At 35.2% G+C, this 19,277-nt stretch overlaps 1 protein-coding gene across 6 annotated transcripts in view; it reads left to right on the top strand.

Annotated features, from left to right (window-relative positions):
• Positions 1-19,277, top strand: part of Asah2 (N-acylsphingosine amidohydrolase 2) — a 144,641-nt gene that overhangs the window by 87,542 nt on the left and 37,822 nt on the right. For all 6 annotated transcript variants that reach the window (XM_021239109.2, XM_021239112.2, XM_021239110.2 and 3 more), the window contains exons 14-15: positions 15,853-15,968; positions 17,476-17,570. In XM_021239109.2, coding sequence (XP_021094768.1) covers positions 15,853-15,968; positions 17,476-17,570 — 211 coding nt within the window. The remainder of the gene's footprint in view (positions 1-15,852; positions 15,969-17,475; positions 17,571-19,277) is intronic.

Raw genomic sequence — 19,277 nt, 5'->3', positions numbered from 1 at the left:
TTGTAATTGAAACTATTTTCTTAATTTTATTTTGGAGTATTCATTATAAGTATATAGCCATATAATTGATTTTATATATGGACCTTGATTCTGCAACTGACTGAATTCATTAATTAGATCTAATAGTTATTTAAGTGATTTACTTACTTTTCTATATACATGTTATGTTATCTGCAAATAGAAATGATTTTAATTCTTTCTTTCCAATCTAGATGCTTTTTACTTATTTTTCTTTCATAAATGCCCTGGCTTAAACCTTCAGTACAATGTTGAGTAGAAGTGACAAGGGTATGGCATTCCTAATAGCAGGAGAAAGTATTTAGTCATTCATTATTAAGTGTTATCCTTGCTGTGAGTTTTTAAAAATAGCGTTCTTTATCAGGTTGAGGATGTTGTGGATATGTTAAGTGTTACCATAAAATGCTGTTGGATTTTTTTATGTGTCTATTATGATGATCATTGAATTTTTAAAATTCTATTAAGATGTACTACATGAATCAATTTTTGAATGTTAAACCTGGCATTGATGGGATAAATCCATGTTGGTCATAATGTATAGTAATTCTTTCCATATATTGCTGTATTCATTTTACTAGTATTTTGTTGTAGATTTTTGTCCACATTAATGAGGCATTAATCTGAAGTTTTCTTTTTTGTGACTTATTTGTCTGGTTTCATATCAAAGTCATTTATAGAATTTGGAAGTGTTCCTTCTTCTATTTTTTGGAAGAGATTCGGTAGAGTTGGTGTTAATTCTTTATTTGGTGGGATTCAGTAGGGAAGTAATCTGAGCTGGGCTATTTTTTGCAAGTAGAACTTTAAAAAATATTGCTAATTCATTCTCGTTGCTTTTATAGCTCTATTTAGATTGCCTAAATTTATGGGTTAGTTTGTGGTAGTTTGTGTCTTTCTAGATTTGTTTATTTCATCTAAATTATGTAATTTAACTTCATATAACTACTTATAGTATTTTTTTACAATTAAAAAAATTTTCAAAGTCAGAAGTAAAGATTCTACCATCTGATACTAATAGTTTAAATCTTCTCTCTCTTTCTCTTTGTCAATCCATCCAAGTGTGTCAATTTTATTGACCTTTAAAAAAAACCCACCTTTTGGTTTGATCAATTTTGTTTCTATTCTCTGTTGAATTAATTTTCTCTAATCTTCATTCTTTTTGTCTGATTTAAATTTAATTTACTCTTATTTTCCTGTGTTTTAAGGCAAAAATTAATTTATTAATTGTAAATCTTTATTAATATGGGCATTTATAGCCATAAATTTCCTCCCAAGGACTGCTTTACTGCATCTCATAAATTTTGATGTGTTGTGTCTTCGTTTTTGTCTTGGTTACTTTTCTTGTTGCTGACAAAATACCTGACACCCAAAGTTAAAGGAGGAAATGTTTATTTAGCTTATAGTTTGTAGAGTTTTCAGTCCATAATCAACTGGCTCCAAGGAAGGGTGGCACATGGCAGAGGGGCTTCACTGAGGAGAAACAGTTCATGGCAGACAGAAGGCAGCAAAGCAGAAGGTAGCAAGCAGAGTAGTGAACCAGAAAGAGACAAGAGACAAGTAGTGACACTCTTTCTGTCCCTTACATCCATCCAGGATACCTACCCTTAGGCCACATAGGGTAGGTACCTACCCTTAGGGCACATAGCACTTATAACAGGGCAGGGCCTTCCCATTATCCACACCCAGAACTATGCCAAACCAATCAGTTGACTAATTTAGTAATCACACACCCTTGATCACATACTTAATCCCAGCATCACACACTCTAGATCTAGCTACTTCTGAAAAACCTCATCTATAACTGCATGAGGCTTTTGGGGAACATCTAGATACAGGCCCAGCATAGTTTTAATCCATCCCCAAGTATTTTTAGATTTTCTTTAACTTTTTTTTTCTTTTCCATTTTTTTGAGACAGTCTTTCTATATAGTTCAGGCTGGCCTTGAACTCATGGTAATCCTCCTACCTTGCCTCCCAAATGCTGGAATTATAGGCATGTGCCACCACATCTGGCTTGATGTATTTTTTGATCATTAGGGTCATACTACTTAATTTCTGAATATTTGTGAATTTCTACAGTATCTCCCATTTCTTATATTTAATTTCATTCCACTGTGGTTGGAAAACATACTTATAGAGTATCATTTCTGCCTTTCAAAATTTATTGAGGTTTATTTTGTGAACAGCATACAGTCTACTCTGGATAAGTTCTGCCTGCACTTGAGAAGAATATATATTTTATTGTCGTTGGTTGGAGTGTTCTATAGCTTGACTGTTAGATCTAGTTGGATTGTAGTACTGTTAAAATTTTCTATTTCCCTGTTGATCTGCTGGTTGTTCTAGTTATTATTGTAAGTGGGTTATTGAATGTTCCACTATTATTGTTGAATTGTTGATTTCTCTCTTCATTTCTATCAGTTTTAGTTCATGATTTTGGTGCTCATATATCAGATAAATAATGTTTATAATTGTCATATTTTTCTGATGGATTATAGATGTCAAATTCATAGGTTATATAGTGAACAACACTTTTCCCCGCATTATGCGTTTTGGGGTTGCCTTTTGTTGTTAGTGCTCATGTCATGTGTGTGAGGAGATGCTTGACTGGGGACTCAGAAGAAATTCTTTCAGATATCACAAACCAGGCTTGCTGGTTGGAAGTGTCATTTTTATATTTTAAAATAAAAAGTGGGGAGAGTCATAGAGCAATGTAGGAAGCAAGGAAATGGTGGGTCTCAGCTGGGGAACACCTCCATGCTCTTCTAAAATCTGGGAAATGTGGAAAGATAACCATGGCTGACTAGTGGCAGCAACAAGGAAGGGAGACTCCCATATGTGCAATGGAGGAATGAAGTACACCGAGGCAAGGGCTATACAGAAAGCCAGATACAGGAAGGCAAATGGAAGGAAAAACTCACTGGATTCCACCCAGTAGGAGGGGACTTTAGAAAGGAGCATAGGACCACTTCTGGACTGTGGCACCTCTTATACCCCAGGTCTGGCATAATGCTATCTTGGGAAAGGATCAGGTACCCTGAAGGAGGGAGTCTGCACATCATTAGTGGCCAGGTCACTGGAATAGGCTCCCAGCCCTTTTATCCTTCCTGCTGGAAAAAGGAACACAGTGAGCAAGATATTTGCAAATGAGGAACATCAGAAAAACTAAAAGCCTGCAAGTGATGTATGGGAAAACACTGGTGGGCGCTTGGGGATGTTAGAAATTAGTGTATGATTCTGATTAGGGACCCAGATCTCAATGATGAGAAAACCACATCTGGGAGCTATAGTGAGCAAGCAGCATCTGCAATGGAGAGAAGAATGGGGAGAGAAGAGACCAGACTGACCCAGAAATAAGCACTCACCCATTCCTCCCCCACACACAGAATGTGTGCCCACAGGACATCCCGCATGCTACCTAGTGTCAAGTGCCTACACAGGGACTGCTGAATGCAGCAGGATCTGAGGCTCTACCAAATTTGCAGGTTAGAGAGTGATGCTTTGGAGAGAGGGAATGAGGAAGGACTATAGGTGGAGAGCTAGAGAGTGGCACCCAGGCCAGAGGGCATCTAGAGATGTGCTAGGTAGAAGGCTTGTGCAGGGAGAACACAAAGAGAGCTGTGAAATTTGCCTTTCAGGGAAAGGAACAGGATTGAGAGGGCCCCGACAGAAGTCAGTGAACTGTGTACTGGGCCAGTTACTCTGTGGCCTCTCCTTGAATTAACTGAGGGGATTGCATCAAGTGACAGAAGTGAAGCCTACAGTTAGCCACATCCAGAGCTTGGCTTGTAGTGAGTGGGGAAATGGGTGCAGAGGGCCACCTGGATTAGCAAATTTCTTTGCTCAAAGGCAGGCAATTGAGTAAATAATAAGAGATGGGGCAGCTTGGAGACCTGCAGTTGAACTCAGGCTGTAATATAAATGGGACTGTGAGAATGCTTTGATTTAGTGTTTTTGCAACTGTGGGGTTTTTTTTGGGGGGAGTGGTTGTGTTCTTTTCTTCTTTTTCTCTCTCTCTTCTTTTCCTTCTCTCTTCCTTTCTGTTTTATGCTTCTATTTTTCCTCTCATCCTTTCCCCCTTTTCAAATATATATACATATATATTTGTATATATGTATATATATGTGTATATGTATATATGCATATATATATATATATAGTGTCTGTATATATACAAAGGAGAATAAGAATTAACCAGTACTTTAATCCAAATACTATTTTTTCTTAAGTAAGTCAGGATAACCCTCACCAATATTGTGTATAGAATATAAACTAATTATCCACACATTAACAGGCTCTGATATTCTCATAGCTTCCCTCAATCTCCAATTATACTTCCTTCCCTCTGCTTCCATTATCCTACTCCCTACTCCCACAAATATTCTCTTAAACCCCTCTACATTAACTCTTTATTCCAGCTAGTAAAACAATTTAAACAGAGGCTGATCCATCCCTCTCTCTCTCTCTCTCTCTCTCTCTCTCTCTCTCTCTCTCTCTCCAGAGTCTCCCTATGTAGCCCAGGCTGGCCTCAGATTTGTGGTGATCCTCCTGCCTCAGCCTCCTGAGTGCTGGAATTACAGGCATGTGCCACTACACCGACTTTAGAGGCTGATCTCCTGCCTGCCTTTTATCTATTGATATCGTACTTCTCTTCTTATTGATGTACCTCCTTCCTTTTTCTATTCCTTTTTCCCTTCTCTCCCTCCTTATCCTAGTCTATCTGTCAGTAGTGGTGTAGTACAGTTTGTATGGGACATTGATAGAAGGGTGAAATTGATAAAACTAATTTTAATGTACATGACTGATATATGGTTGGATCTGTTGATTCTGTCACTGGTGGGGATTCACTCCTTGTAACACAGTAATCAGATCCAATCCTATCAAACAGAGTAGGTTGAAGAGGTAGATAAATTACCAAACTACAAACAAAGCCAAGATCCCATTAATGGAAATTAAATACTAACTAAAGATATCTCCATACTAGCAATAATGCCATTCCACTCTAGTTGATCCTCAACTTTCAGCGTGCACACACACACACACACACACACACACACAAACACACACACAGAAATATGAGAAAGGAAGGCAACAAAATGCCTCGCAAACTCCTAACTCTTTCAAAGCTAATCCAAGGAGCATCAATGGGTGAAATAAAGGAAGAAACAAAAGACAAATCAATAAGGTGCTCAGTGAGGTCAGAGATGATATAACTAGTGATAACGGACTTAATAAAAAATGATTAGTGAACTTAAAAAAGACACAAATAAAAATGAATGTCCAGTGTAGCCAAGAATTAGAGTCCATGAGAAGTCCATTAAAATCCATGAAACTACCAAACAGAAATCCAAGAGAGGAAAAAGTCAATTGAAAATATGGATAACAGAAGTGACCAATGTGAGAACAGAGTGTCAAAATTAGAAGACAGGGCTGATGCAAGCGACCATATATTCAAAGGTACCTAAAAAATAATAAGAGAGCACAGAAAATGGATCCAACAGAGGCTAGATGAGGCAGATAAAATGAACCTGAGATTAATTTGAATTAGAGAAAAGTTAGAAGATGGCATGAATGGCATAAAAAGTCTATTTGAAGAAATCATGGCAGAAAACTTTCCAAGTATGGGGAAATAATTCAACATACAGGTAAGTGAAATATATGGGACACTATATAGCCATGATCCAGAAAGCTCACCATGATACAGCATAGTCAAAAACCCAAAAATGCAACACAAAGCCAAAATTTTAAAAGCTGTTAGAGAAAAACAACAAATCACTTATAATGGTAATCCCATAAGAATTACATAAGACTTCTTAACATAAAACAAGAGAGGCCAAGAAAGGTTGGAGGAAAGTTTGTCAATCCCCAAAAGAAAACACTTTAAAATCCAGATTAATATATCTTGCAAGACTATCTTTCAAAATTAATGGAGAAATAAGGACCTTCCATGACAAAGAGCACCTGAAATTTATGATTACCAAATAAGCACTATAAAAATACTCAAATGTATCCTATATAGAGACAATAAAGATACCAAAGCCAAGGGACCTGCTGGAGTAAAAACAAGAAGCAGGGTGAACAGCTTAGCAAAAGGGAAAAAATAAGGGAAACAAATAGAAAAACAACTCAATGACAGCAATCAGTACCATTCACTAATAACTCTTAATGTGTATGGTCTCCACTCCCCAATCAAAAGACATGGATTGTCAGATTGGATAAAAAAAAAAAAATCAGTGGTATGCTGGCTCCAAGAGACATATTTAATCCAAAAAAATTCACAGGCTAAAATGAAAAGTTGGAAAATAATATTACATGCAATAGGGCCTGAAAGCAAAGAGGAGTGGTAATCCTAATTTTAAGACAAATGAACTTCAAGCCAAAACTGATCAGAAGACACAAAGAAGGTCACTATATATTGAATAAGGTAACAATTCAACAAGAAGAGATAACGACTATAAATGTCTATGGATGAAATACTGGCAAACTCAATATCATAAATACTATTGGACATAAAAGATCAGATATATATCAAGACAGTAAGAGTGGGGGACCTCAATATCCCACTATCACAAATAGACAAATCCACTAGACAAAAATCAATGAAGAAATAATCAAAGTTGAACCATACCTTTGAACAAATAGACTTAATAGGTATCTGCAGAATGTTCCACCCAACACCAGAATACTCATTCTTCTCAGCAGCACACAGAACTTTCTCCAAAATAGACCAGAAAGCATGCTCAAATACTCAAGAATCAAAATTATACTGTGCATATTATTAGATCATAGTTCAATGAAACTAGAAATCACTAACCAAAGAAACCACAGAAATTATGCAAACACATGGAGATTAAACAATACACTCTTAAATAATCAGTGGATCATAGAAGAAATCAAGGAAGAAATTAAATGATTCCTAGAATCAAGTGGTAATGCCCATACAACATACCAGAACATAATGAAAGTGGTCCTAAGAGGAAAATTTATAGCTGTGAATACCCATATCAAAAGAACAGAGCAAGCCTAAATAAATAACCCAGTTATGTACTTTAAGATCCTTGAAAAATAATAATCCAAATCTAAACCTAGTACAAGGAAGGAAATTATAAATATCAGAGCAAAAATTAATAAAACAAAGAATTAATGAATTGAACAACTGGTTCTTTGAAAGAGTAAACAAAACAGACAAACTCTTAGCCAAACTTACCAAAAGAAACAACAAAAAGACCTGTATCATTTCAATTAAAAATGAAAAGAGTGAAATCACAATAGACTCTACTGAAATCCAGAAATAATTTTTTAATAACTGATAATTTTTAGTAACTTTTTAAAAAAACTCACCTCAATATTTGAAGAATCTAGAAGCAATGGATAGATTACTAGACACATGAATAACCAAATCTGAATCAAGCAGATATAAAAATCCCAAACAGTTCAAAAACAGGCAATGGAATTGAGACAGTAATAAAAAACTGACCAACTAAGAGATGCCCAGGAACCAATATATTCACTTGCAAGTTCTACAAGAACTTTAGGGAAGACCTATCACTAGTATCCCTCAAGGTCTTTAATGAATTTGAAAGAAAAAGAGTACTACCAAACTCATTCATGGAAACTAGCATTACCTTGATCCAGATAAGGATTCAACACAGAAAGAAAACTATAGGCCAATCTCTTTAATGAATATAGATGCAAAAGTCCTCAACAAGATACTGATAAACAGAATCCAACAAACCATTGAAAATATCATACATCAGACAACATTCCAGGCATGCAAGCTTTAACATACAGAAATCAATAAATGTAATACATCACATAAACAGAAGCAAGGACAAAAATCACATGATCATCTCAATAGAAACAGAAAAGGCCTTTGAAAGAAATCCCAACATTCATTCATGGAAAACACCTTGAAGAAGATAGGTATGGAAGGACCTGGACTCAATCTGATAAAAGGTACTTATGACAAACCTACTGCCACATCATACTAAATGGAGAAAAACTGAAAGCTTTTCCTCTATAGTCAGGAACAAAACAAAGTTGTCTACTCTCACCACTCCTGTTCAATATAGTACTTGAAACTTTAGCCACAGCAATCAGGCAAGAGAAAGAAATAAAAGAGTTACATATAGGAAAGGAAAAGATAAACTGTAATTATTTGCAGATAACATGACCTTTTACATAGAATTCTCCCAAAAATTCCACTATAACATTCTTAGAACTAATAAATTCTGCAATTTGGCTGGATGTAGGATCAACACACAAAAATTAATAACATTCCTGTATATCAACAATGAACACAAAAGAAAGCAGGAAAACAATCCCATTCACAATAGCTTAAAAAGATTAAATACTTAGGAATTAGCCTAATCATGGAAGTGAAAAAAGTCTATAATGAAAACTATAGTATGTACTGTGAAAAAAAGAGATTGAGGAGGACATTGGAAAATGTAAAGATAGACCCCTTTTTTGGATAGGCAGACAAGTACAGTAAAAATGGCCATATTAACAAAAATGATATATAGACTTAATGAAATCCCAATCAAAGCAACAACAGCATTCTCAGGACAACAAAAAGTCCTATAATTTCTTTGGAACTAGAAGTGACCCAGAATAGCACAAACAATCCTGAACAATGAGAGCAAAGCAGGGGTCATTATGATCTCCAATTTCAATTTGTATTACAAAGTTAAGTGATTAAAAACAGCATGATAGTGGAACAAAAACAGGCATGTTGATCAATGGAACCAAATTGAAGATGCAGAAACATTCTTGGGCATGTTTAAGCTATCTCATCTTCTATAAAGGGGTCAAAAACATACACTGAGAAAGGATAGTCTCCTAAACAAATGACACAGAGAAAACTGGTTGTACACATATGGAAGATTGAATTTAGATCCACATCTCTTGCTCTATAATCAAATCAAATGAAAATGGATCAGTGAACTAGTATAAAACAGAAACCCCAAATCTGCTAAAAGATAAAATAGGTAATACTCTTAAAGAGATAAGCGTAAGTAAGGACTTTGTGAAGAAGACCTCAGTTGCACAAGAAATAGCACCAAGAATCAACATATGGGATTATGTCAAATTTAAAAGCTTCTGCACAGAAGGGAAACAACCAACATACAGAAGAGACAATCTACAAAATGGGAAAAAAATTTTGTCAGCCACTCCTCAGGCAGACTAATATCTAGAATATATAAAGAACTCGAAACATTTGACTCCCCTAAAATAAAAGACCCAATAAAAAACTTGGTAATTGAAATTAATAGGAACTTCTTAAAGAAGAAATACAAATAACCAATGGATAATGGGTACATGCAAACTTGTGCAGTATCTTTGGCCAATAGAGATATGCAAATTAAAACAATATTGAGATTCTATCATTCTCCAGAAAGAATAACTATAATTAAGAACCCTAAAAAACAACAAATTCTGGTGAGGCTATGGGGAAAGGGAATCCTTCTATACTGTTGTTGGGATGTATACTAGTACAAAAACTATGGAAATCAATATACAGATTCCTCAAAAAAGCAAAAATAAAAATTCTATTTTATATTGCTATACCTATTTTTCATATCTCCCAAAAGATTTAAGAACATCATATTACAATGATCCATTCATTCCCATGTTTATCATAGCACACCTCATAATATCTAAATCTTGGAATCAGATTGTATACCCATTAACAAATGAGTGGATAAAAATATCATATGTATATACAATAGAGTAACTACTCAGTCATAAAGAAGGATAAATTTGAGTCAGTTGTAGGAAAATAGATGTACCTTGAGATCATAACTCTAAGGACAATAAATCATACACAGAAGGTTAAACTATCCCATGGTTTCACTTATATGAGAAATCTAAAATGTAAAACATTTGAAGAATAAAGTAAAAGATAGTGCATAGGAAACAGGAAGATATAATTTGTGCAGATCTGAAGGAGATGTAAAGATAGAGGGAAAATGAGGGAGAGGAAGTGAAGGGGAAGCAAAAAGAATTAAGTCGTGTTATATATGTTAACTCCCCCAGATGAATGCAATTCATCATGTACAACAAACATGCTAATAAAAGTACATGAGCAAAAATAAAATATAATGAGAAAAGGGTCATTTACTTCATAAATTTATAGTTAATCATACTATAGATGGCCAAGGGTAATAGGAATAAAGCTTTGGGTATATTGAGCAAAATATATTGTTATTTTTATGTCCATATAGATGATCTATTTAAATAATGTTTGTTATTTTATGATGCACAAGAAATCCTGCCTCTTTTATATTTAATTTTTTAAAATTTTATTTTATTGGTACATTTTAGGTATACAATATAATGACATTCATCATTGGAAATTTGCACCTTTACATAGTCTCTCTCGGTTCTTATTTTCCCCCCTTCCCCTGCCCTCCCTTCAACCCCTCCATCCTTCCCTATTTACAAAGAGTTTGTTCCCATTTTTTCATTTTCTCATATTAATTCCATTCCCTTCTTTCCTTTCTCCTACCCCTCCCACTTCCCCTTCCACTTTGCCGCTTTTCTTCCTATTTCACATTATCTATTATACCTTTTAGGCCTCATTACACTTTCAGTTTCTCACACTGGAGAAACTATTTGGTATTTACACATGTATGTCCCGTTTATTTCACTTAAGACTATCAGCTTAATGTGCATCCATTTAGCTATATATGTCTCTAATTTCTCATTTTTTATGGCTGAGTAGTACTCCAGTTTAAAAAAAAAAACACATTTTCTTTATCCAGTCTCCAGTTGATGGACATTTGGGCTGCTTCCAAGTTTTAGCTATTCCAAACTGCGCTGCTATGAACATGGGTGCACATATATCACTGTGGTATGATTCTTTTAATTTTTTGAGGAAGATACACAGCAGGGGAATAGTTGGGTCAAATGGGACTTCCAGTCCTAGTTCTTTGAGGTATCTCCATATTGATTTCCACAGTGGTTGCACTAGTCTACACTCCCAGCACAGTGCAACAGTACTTCTCTTTCCACACAGCCACGCCAGCATTTGTTATTGGTTGATTTCGTGATAGCAGCCATTCTTTCTGGAGTGAAGTGGAATCTCAGTGTTATTTTCATTTGCATCTCTCGAATGACCAGTGATGTTGAACATTTTTTCATATGTTTATTTGCTATTTCTACTTCTTTTTCTGAGAAATGTCTGTTCATTTCAGATGCCTATTTTTGGATTGGGTTTTCAAATTTGGGAGATCTGATTTTTTTAAGTTCTTTATAGATTCAAGATAGTAGACCTTTGTCTGAGGAACAGCAGGTGAAAATTTTTTCCCACATTGTGGGTTGTCTCTTCACATTGCTGGTGGCTTCTCTTGCTGTGCAGAAGCTTTTTAATAAGAAAAGATCCCACTTGTTGATTGTATGTACTAGTTCACAGGCAACTGAGGTTTTGTTCACAAAATCCTTTCCTACACCGATGTCTTCAAGAGTTCTACCTAACTTCTGTTCCAGCCAATTCAGTGTTTCTATTTTAATATTTACATCTTTAATCCATTTCAATTTTAGTTTAGTATGAGGTAAGAGATATAGGTCTAGTTTTAATCTTTGACAAGTTGAAATCCAATTTTTCCAGCACCATTTATTAAAGAGGCTATCTTTCCTCTAGTGAGGGTATCTGGCTCCTTTATTGAAGATGAGATGGCTGAGTGTGTCTGGAGTTGTTTCTGCATCTTCTAATCTGTTCCATTGGTCCTCAGGTCTATTTCTTTGCCAGTACCATGCTGCTTTTATCACAGTAGCTTTGTAGTATAATTTCAAGTTGGGGAATGTGATAACCCCCTTCCACGTCTATGTTATCTGGAATTGCCTTTGCTATTCTGGGTCTCTTCTCGTTCCAAATGAATTTTTGGATTGTTTTGTCAAGATCCATGAGGTATGGTGCTGGGATTTCAATTGGGATTGCATTGAATCTCTATAGCAGTTTTGGAAGTATGGCCATTTTCACTGTGTTGATCCTTCCTACCCAGGAGCAGGGGATGTCTTTCCATTCTCTGATATCATCTTCTATCTCTCATTTCAGAGCACTATAGTTTTCAGAGAAGATGTCTTTGATTTCTTTCGTTAGGCTGATTCTTAGGTTTTTCAGTTTTTTGGATGCTCTTGTGAAAGGAATTGCTTGCCCTATTTCTGTCTTAGTGAGTCTTAGCTGTTCCTGTAGAGGAAAGCTATTGATTTTTGTGTGTTGACTTTATATCTAGCTACTCTATTGAAATTGGTTATTATGTCTAGAATACTTTTAGTGGAGTTCTTGGGGTTTTCTCTATAGAGTATCATGCTGTCTGCAAATAAAGACAATTTGACTTCTTCATTTCCTATCTTTATTCCTTTTATTTCTTTCTCTTGTCTAATTGCTGTGGCTAATGTTTCCAAAACTATATTGAACAAGAATGGTGATAGTGGACATCCTTGTCTTCTTCCTAATTTTAATGTGAAGGATTTCAGTTTTTGACCTTTTAGTATGATATTAGCTGTTGGTTTTTCATAGTTGGCTTTTATCAGATTGAGGTAGAGACCATCTATTCCAATGTTTTGTAGGGTTTTCATCATAAATACATGTTGGATTTGTCAAATGCTTTTTATGCATCTATGGAGATAATTATATGGTTATTGTCCTTGGCTCTATTGGTATAGTGTATTACACTGATTGATTTGTGTATGTTGAACCATCCCTGCATCCCTGGGATGAATCCCACCTGGTCAGGGTGTATGATCTTCTTGATGATCTTCTGCATTCTATTTGCCAGTATCTTATTAAGGATTTTTGCATCTATGTTCATTAGTGAGATTGGCCTATAGTTCTCCTTTTTGGTTGGGTCTTTCTCTGCTTTGGGGATCAAGGTGATGCTTGTTTCCAGGAATGAATTCGGGAGTACTGCTTCCCTTTCAATTTCATTGAAGAGTTTCAACAGTAGTGGCAGTAGTTCCTCTCTAAATGTCTTGTAGAATTCATCAGTGAAGACATCAGGACCTGGGTTTTTCTTAGTTGGTAAGTTTTTACTATGTTTTTAATTTCATTGACTGATATTGGGATGTTTAGAATTTTTAGGTCTTCTTTGTTCAACTTTGGCAATTCATATGTATCTAGAAATGTGTCCATTTCTTCTGTGTTTTCCATTTTATTGGCGTATAGGTTTTAGAAGTAGGTATTGATGATCCTCTGGATTTCTGCTGGGTCTGTTGTAATTTCACCCTTTTCATTCCTAATAGCATGGATTTGGGCCTTTTCTTTCTTTTTTCTGATAAGGTTGGCTAAGGGTTTGTCAATTTTGTTGATTCTTTCGAAGAACCAACTCTTGGGTTCATTGATTTTTTTGTATCATTCTCTTAGTCTCCATTGAATTGATTTCTGCTCTGATCTTTATAATTTCCTCCCTTGTATGAGCTTAGGGTTTGTTCTGCTCTTCTTTTTCTAGAAGCTTGAGGTTCAGCATCAGGTTGTTTAATTGGGCTCTCTCTGTTTTCCTAATATGAGTACTCACTGCTATGGATTTCCCATGTAATACTGTTTTCATTGCATCCCATAGATTCTGATGTGTTGTATTGTGATTGTCATTTAATTGAAAGAACTGTCTTATTTCTTCTTTAATTTCCTCTGTGACCCATTGGTTATTCAGAAGTGGTCATTCAATTTCCATGTGTTTATGAAAATTTTGTAGTTTCTTTTGGTATTGATCTCCAATTTCACTGCACTATGGTCTGATAATATACAGAGGATAACTTCAATTCCTTTGCACTTACTTAACCATGTTCTATGAGTGAGTATGTGGTCTATTTTGGAGAATGCTCCATATGCAGCTGAAAAGAAGGTGTATTCTGATTTTGTGGGGTGGAAGACTCTGTAAACATCTGTTAAGTTCATTTGTTGAAGAGTTCGATTGATTTCTAGTAATTTGTTCCTTATTTTTTGACTAGTTGATCTATCTATTTGTTAGAGTGGAGTATTGCAGTCCCCCACTACAATTGTATTAGTGCATATACGACTTTTCAGGTCCATTAGTATTTTTTTATATAATTGGGTGCACTAGCATTTGGTGCTTATGCATTTATTATTGTCATCTCTTCCTCTTGTATTGTTCCCTTTACAAGGATGTAGTGTCTTTCTTTGTCTCTCTTAATCAGTGTTGGTTTGAAATCTACTTGATCTGTAAAGAGGATAGCTATTCCTCTTTTTTTCAGGTTCCTGTCACATGGAGTATTGTTTTCCACCCTTTAACTTTCAGTCTATGAGTTTCTTTTTGAATTAATTGTGTTTCTTATATGCAGCATATTGTTGGATTTTGCTTTTTGACCCATTCTACCAGACCATTTCTTTCGATTTGTGAATTGAGACCATTAACATTGATGGTTATAACTCATACATATTGTGTTATCATTGTCATGACTTTCTTTTTGTTGGATTCTCCCCCTTTACATTTAATTTCTTGTTGGACTCAATGGATTCATTCTATAGTGCTTCTTGGGATTGTCATCCTCATTGTCTTTTCCTAGGATATTTTCTAAAGTTTTCTGGAGTGCTGCTTTGGTATTCATGAAGTTCCTAAGGTGCTCTTTGTCATGAAACTATTTTATTTCTCCATCAATTTTGAAAAATAGTTTTGCAGGGTACATCAATCTGGGTTGGAGGTTGTTTTCCTTTAGGGCTTGCAATATTTCACTCCAAGCTCTTCTTGCCTTGAGGGTTTGCATTGAGAAGTCTGCTGTGATTCTGATGGGCTTTCCTTTGTATGTGATTTGTTTCTTTTCTCTAACTGCTTGTAGAACATTGTTCTTCTGTTGGGTTTTTGGAATCTTAATGGTTACATGACTATGTGTAGATTTTTTTGATCAAGGCTAGTTGTAGTCCTATATCCCTCACTTATCTGTATGTCAAGTTCTTTTCCCCTGCTTCAGAAGTTTTCTGCCATTACTTGTGTGAACAGGTTTTTTTAATATCATCTGCGCTCTCTCCTGTTTCTTCATTGACTCCAATCAGTCTTATGTTATTCTTCTTTGCATCATCTAGCAGCTGCTGGATTGATTTCTCATGCTCCTTTACAATTTTGAAGCAATTTTTCTTTTCCTGGTCACGAATTGGAATCTTATCGTCTATATCTGAAATTTTGCCCTCACATTGGGTCATTCTGTTGTGTAGACTTTCAATGGAGTTTTTAATCTCTTGGAAATCTGTTTGCATCTGTTTTCTGTATTCCATTTGTTTCCTTTGTTGGGATTCCATCATGTTCCTCAGCTCCTCTTGCTTCTCTCTAGATTTATTCATCATGTCTTGCACTATGAGCACAATCTCTGCTGTTATCTGAGAAATTCTTTCTCATTTCATTTTTTCCAGGTCCTCTTTTGTTGCCAATTCAGGGAGTCCAGGTTGTTGAGTATCAGAGTGCTCCATCTCATTTCCCTTTGGGGTTGCTGTAAGTGATCTGGAAGTCTGATTTTGAGACTTATTTACATGTGTTCCCATTTCAAAGTGGGGCCAGGGTGTGTGTGCTGTCAATGCCTGTGCAGCTCACCTCCTCTGAGCTGGGAGCGATGGTACAGTCATGCAGAAGGCCCTTCCTCCATGCTCGAAATGGTAGTTCGGCAGCCTGGAAGCCCCTTCCTCTGTGCTGGGAGCAGTGCTATGGAGGCCTGGAAGCCCCTTCCTCTGCCCTGCCCCCTTTATTATTCACACAATTTGAGATTATTGAACAACAATCTTAATGAAATTTGTAAAACTTCTAAATGATTTTTGTACAATATTTGTCTAAGTAATGTTTTTTTTCAGAGGGTTATTTCAAAAAAATCATAGTAATCGTAATATTTCTAATAGGGACAACAGAAACAGATCCATTTTGGGAATCCCTTCGGAACCAGCTCCTTGGCAGACCATCTCAAGAAATCAATGAGTGTCATAAACCAAAGCCAATCCTTCTTCACACTGGAGAGGTAATGCATCTTCATTATCATAGTGAAATTAACTGAGGACTTCATGTATTCCCACCTAAAACTTTCAATACTAAATGAATCCTATGAGTCGAACTCTAAGGACTTAGAATTATGATTATAAAATATACTTATTTCTTAATCCTCTTATTTTTTAATACATGTTTGTGATACATAATGTTTACATTCTTTGTGTGGAGTTGGTACATGTATGTAACACATTGCAATTCCTTTTTTATCCCTTTTCTCTCCCCTTCTTTGGCCTCCATCTCTTGATCCCTCTCCCCCTTGAGAAAGACATATCTCCCCATTTCCTATTATCTTTTATTTATACTTTGGGTTTCTCATATAAGTGAAACCAGAATGGAGGGAGCAGGTTGGGGGAGAATTGATACATGTACATACACATCTTAATTCCTTTTTAAAAATTGTCCACAAGGAATGTAAACATTGTGTACCATAAACATATACTAATATAATAAAATGTAATATAATAATATAATAAACATGCAATATATAAAATAATAATATAATAAATATATATAATTTACAATATAATATAATATGCAATAAAAAATAAAAAGAAAAATATACAGATTTGCCTTATTGCACTTTTGAGAAATAAATGAAGCAGAAGAGTGGGAAAGGAAGAATAGGATAATATTTATCTTATTCACAATTCATTTATGTTGGCCTCAGGAAAATACTCTGCACAGAATGTCTCAATGTCCATGTCTCAGTTCTTTCACACTTTAGGTAACATTATTAATGAAATAAAGCAATCTTCTTTGGAACATATATTTTTACATTCTAAATGATATTATTTCAGTATTCATAGAAATATGGATTGTTCAGGTAGAAGCATTTTAAAAATAGATTTCTTCCTAATTGTCTATTAAAATTCTTAAGATTTAAAAAATATCCTATTAAAATTATTAGAGAAGAAAGAGGAAAGGAAGGGATGGAGGGATATATTATTTAACACTAATTTAAATATGGAAAAAGGTAGATTTTCTTGGAGAAACCTTGGAAAGCAAGGTGCAAGACGTGGGAACTGTAAAATTAAGGTGCTATTACACTGAAAACAAAAATCATTACATTAAACTATTCTAAATGGCCTTCCTTATTCATGGTATATAAAAAGTCACTCATAATAGTCTAGGAGAGTGGTGACAAACTTATAGCATGTGTGCTGCAGTGGGCTATTTGTTATCATTGAAAGCTCTAAAAGGTTCACTATCACTGCTCTAGGAGAACCCTTGGTTGTTTGTTAACAACATTGTGATTCCATAATGACAAATTCACCAAAAATTTCACTGATAAGGCCAGGTTAATGATGCATTAGCATTTGAAATTTACATGTTATGACCAGGACTATATAATGCCCATATAGTATATTTGGTACCTCATCATAAATTGGAAATAAATACCACAATAGGATAACCCCCCCCCCCCAAGCTTTTAGATCTGTGTCTGTCCATAGACACAGTTTTCTTGTTTTGGTTCTTAGATATCAAGACCTCATCCCTGGCATCCAGATATTGTTGATGTTCAAATTATTACTCTTGGGTCTTTGGCCATAGCTGCTGTCCCTGGAGAGTTTACGTAAGTTCTTTTTATTTCTCAGTTTAAAAATGTTTATTTTATGTTTCTTTTGGAATTAATTCATATGGGAATATAATTCTGTACTGAACCCTTGATATCCTACTGTACTTACATTTGAAAATAATGACAAATATTTTTACCCACTTTTGGTGAGTTCTCTGAAAAATAAGTCTCTCTATGTCTATTATTGATTTGTAACCTAAGGAAAATATAAACATTTGTGAATGTACCATAAAATAAAATAATGCCATGAATTTTTATGTCATTTGAAAGACATGAAATATCTTTAAAATATAAGTGCTCACAGCAATTAATTTGGGAGTTGAAAACATGGAATAATGTTTGAAACTTCTTATACAGTCTTTCCCACCTCAGTAAGTAGAAATTTTATGTCTTTCCAGTTGTTTAGGCCCTATATCTTGGAATCTTCCTTGAATTATCTGTTTTTTCTTTTTCCCTCTTTCAGAAAATTCTGTGCATTCTGTAAATACCCAACAGTTTCTTTTCTTTCTTTCTTTCTTTTTTTTTTTTTTTTTGCTTAAGTTCTCTTATTGGTACATTTTAGGTATACAATTCATTTACATTTATCGTTGGGTGCTTGTACCTATACGTGATGTATCTTGGTTCTTATTTTTTCCCCATTACTTGTGCACCCCTCACCCCCTCCACCTTTCCCTATTTACATAGACATCATGTCCATTTTTTTTTCTTTTCTCATAATTCTTCCTTTCCCTTCTTTCCTTTCCCCTTCCCCTCCCTTCACCTCTACGTCTTTGGACCTTTTTTCCTATTTCAAATTATCTATTATTCATTTTAATCATTTTAACTCTTATTTACACTATCAGTTTCTCACACCAGAGAAACCATTTGGTATTTACACATGTGTGTCTTATTTATTTCACTTAAGATTATGGCCTCGATATGCATCCATTTAGCTATAAGTGACTCTAGTTTTTTATTCTTTATGGCTAAATAGTACTCCATTTTATAAAAAAACTTCCAGTTTCCAGTTGATGAGCACTTGGGCTGCTTCCAAGCTTTAGCTATTTTACAAACTGTGCCACTATAAATATGTATACCCAACACTTTCTATTATTTTCTCCATGGTCTAAGTCACCCTTATCTCTCACTCAGATTATTACAATATACTATGTTCTCTGCTTCATTTCTCCCTTAATTTTCTGTAGTATATCCCCCAACTATAGCCAAATTAATTCCTTTAAAACATATGTCAAATTATGTCACTTCCTCACTCAAAACCATCCAATAGCTCCCCATCTCATTCCAGGTAAATCCTTAAATCATTACACCATACTGTGATTTCCTACACGACCTATTACTAAGCATATTCTCTGACCTGACTTCTTACTAATTGCCCTTGCTCATGCTTCAGCCACCCAAGGCTGCCTAGACTCACTAGGAATGCTCTTGACACAGGGCCTTTGAAGTGATGGTTCCTTTTGTGTGGAACACATTCCTTCCAATTACCCAGTACTTTATTCCTTCAGTCCTTTTCTCAAATCTCTAACAGGGATGCCAGTCCTTATCACACTATATAAAACAGTCCTCACCCACAAGTACCACTACCACCAACGCCCCGATCAGCATCACTGTGAACATTGTTACCTCAACGATCATCGCCATTCCCTGTCATCCTTACCCTGGTTATCATTTCTGGTCATCTCACTTTTAAATTTGCTTGTTGAC

This window comes from Heterocephalus glaber, unplaced genomic scaffold (genome assembly GCF_053883595.1).
Source record: "Heterocephalus glaber isolate CG9 unplaced genomic scaffold, H.glaber_assembly_v1.0 deba00001497, whole genome shotgun sequence".
NCBI lineage: Eukaryota > Metazoa > Chordata > Mammalia > Rodentia > Bathyergidae > Heterocephalus > Heterocephalus glaber.
The sequence above is the reverse complement of the archived record's forward strand: the minus strand, read 5'-3'. Positions and strand labels throughout refer to the sequence as shown.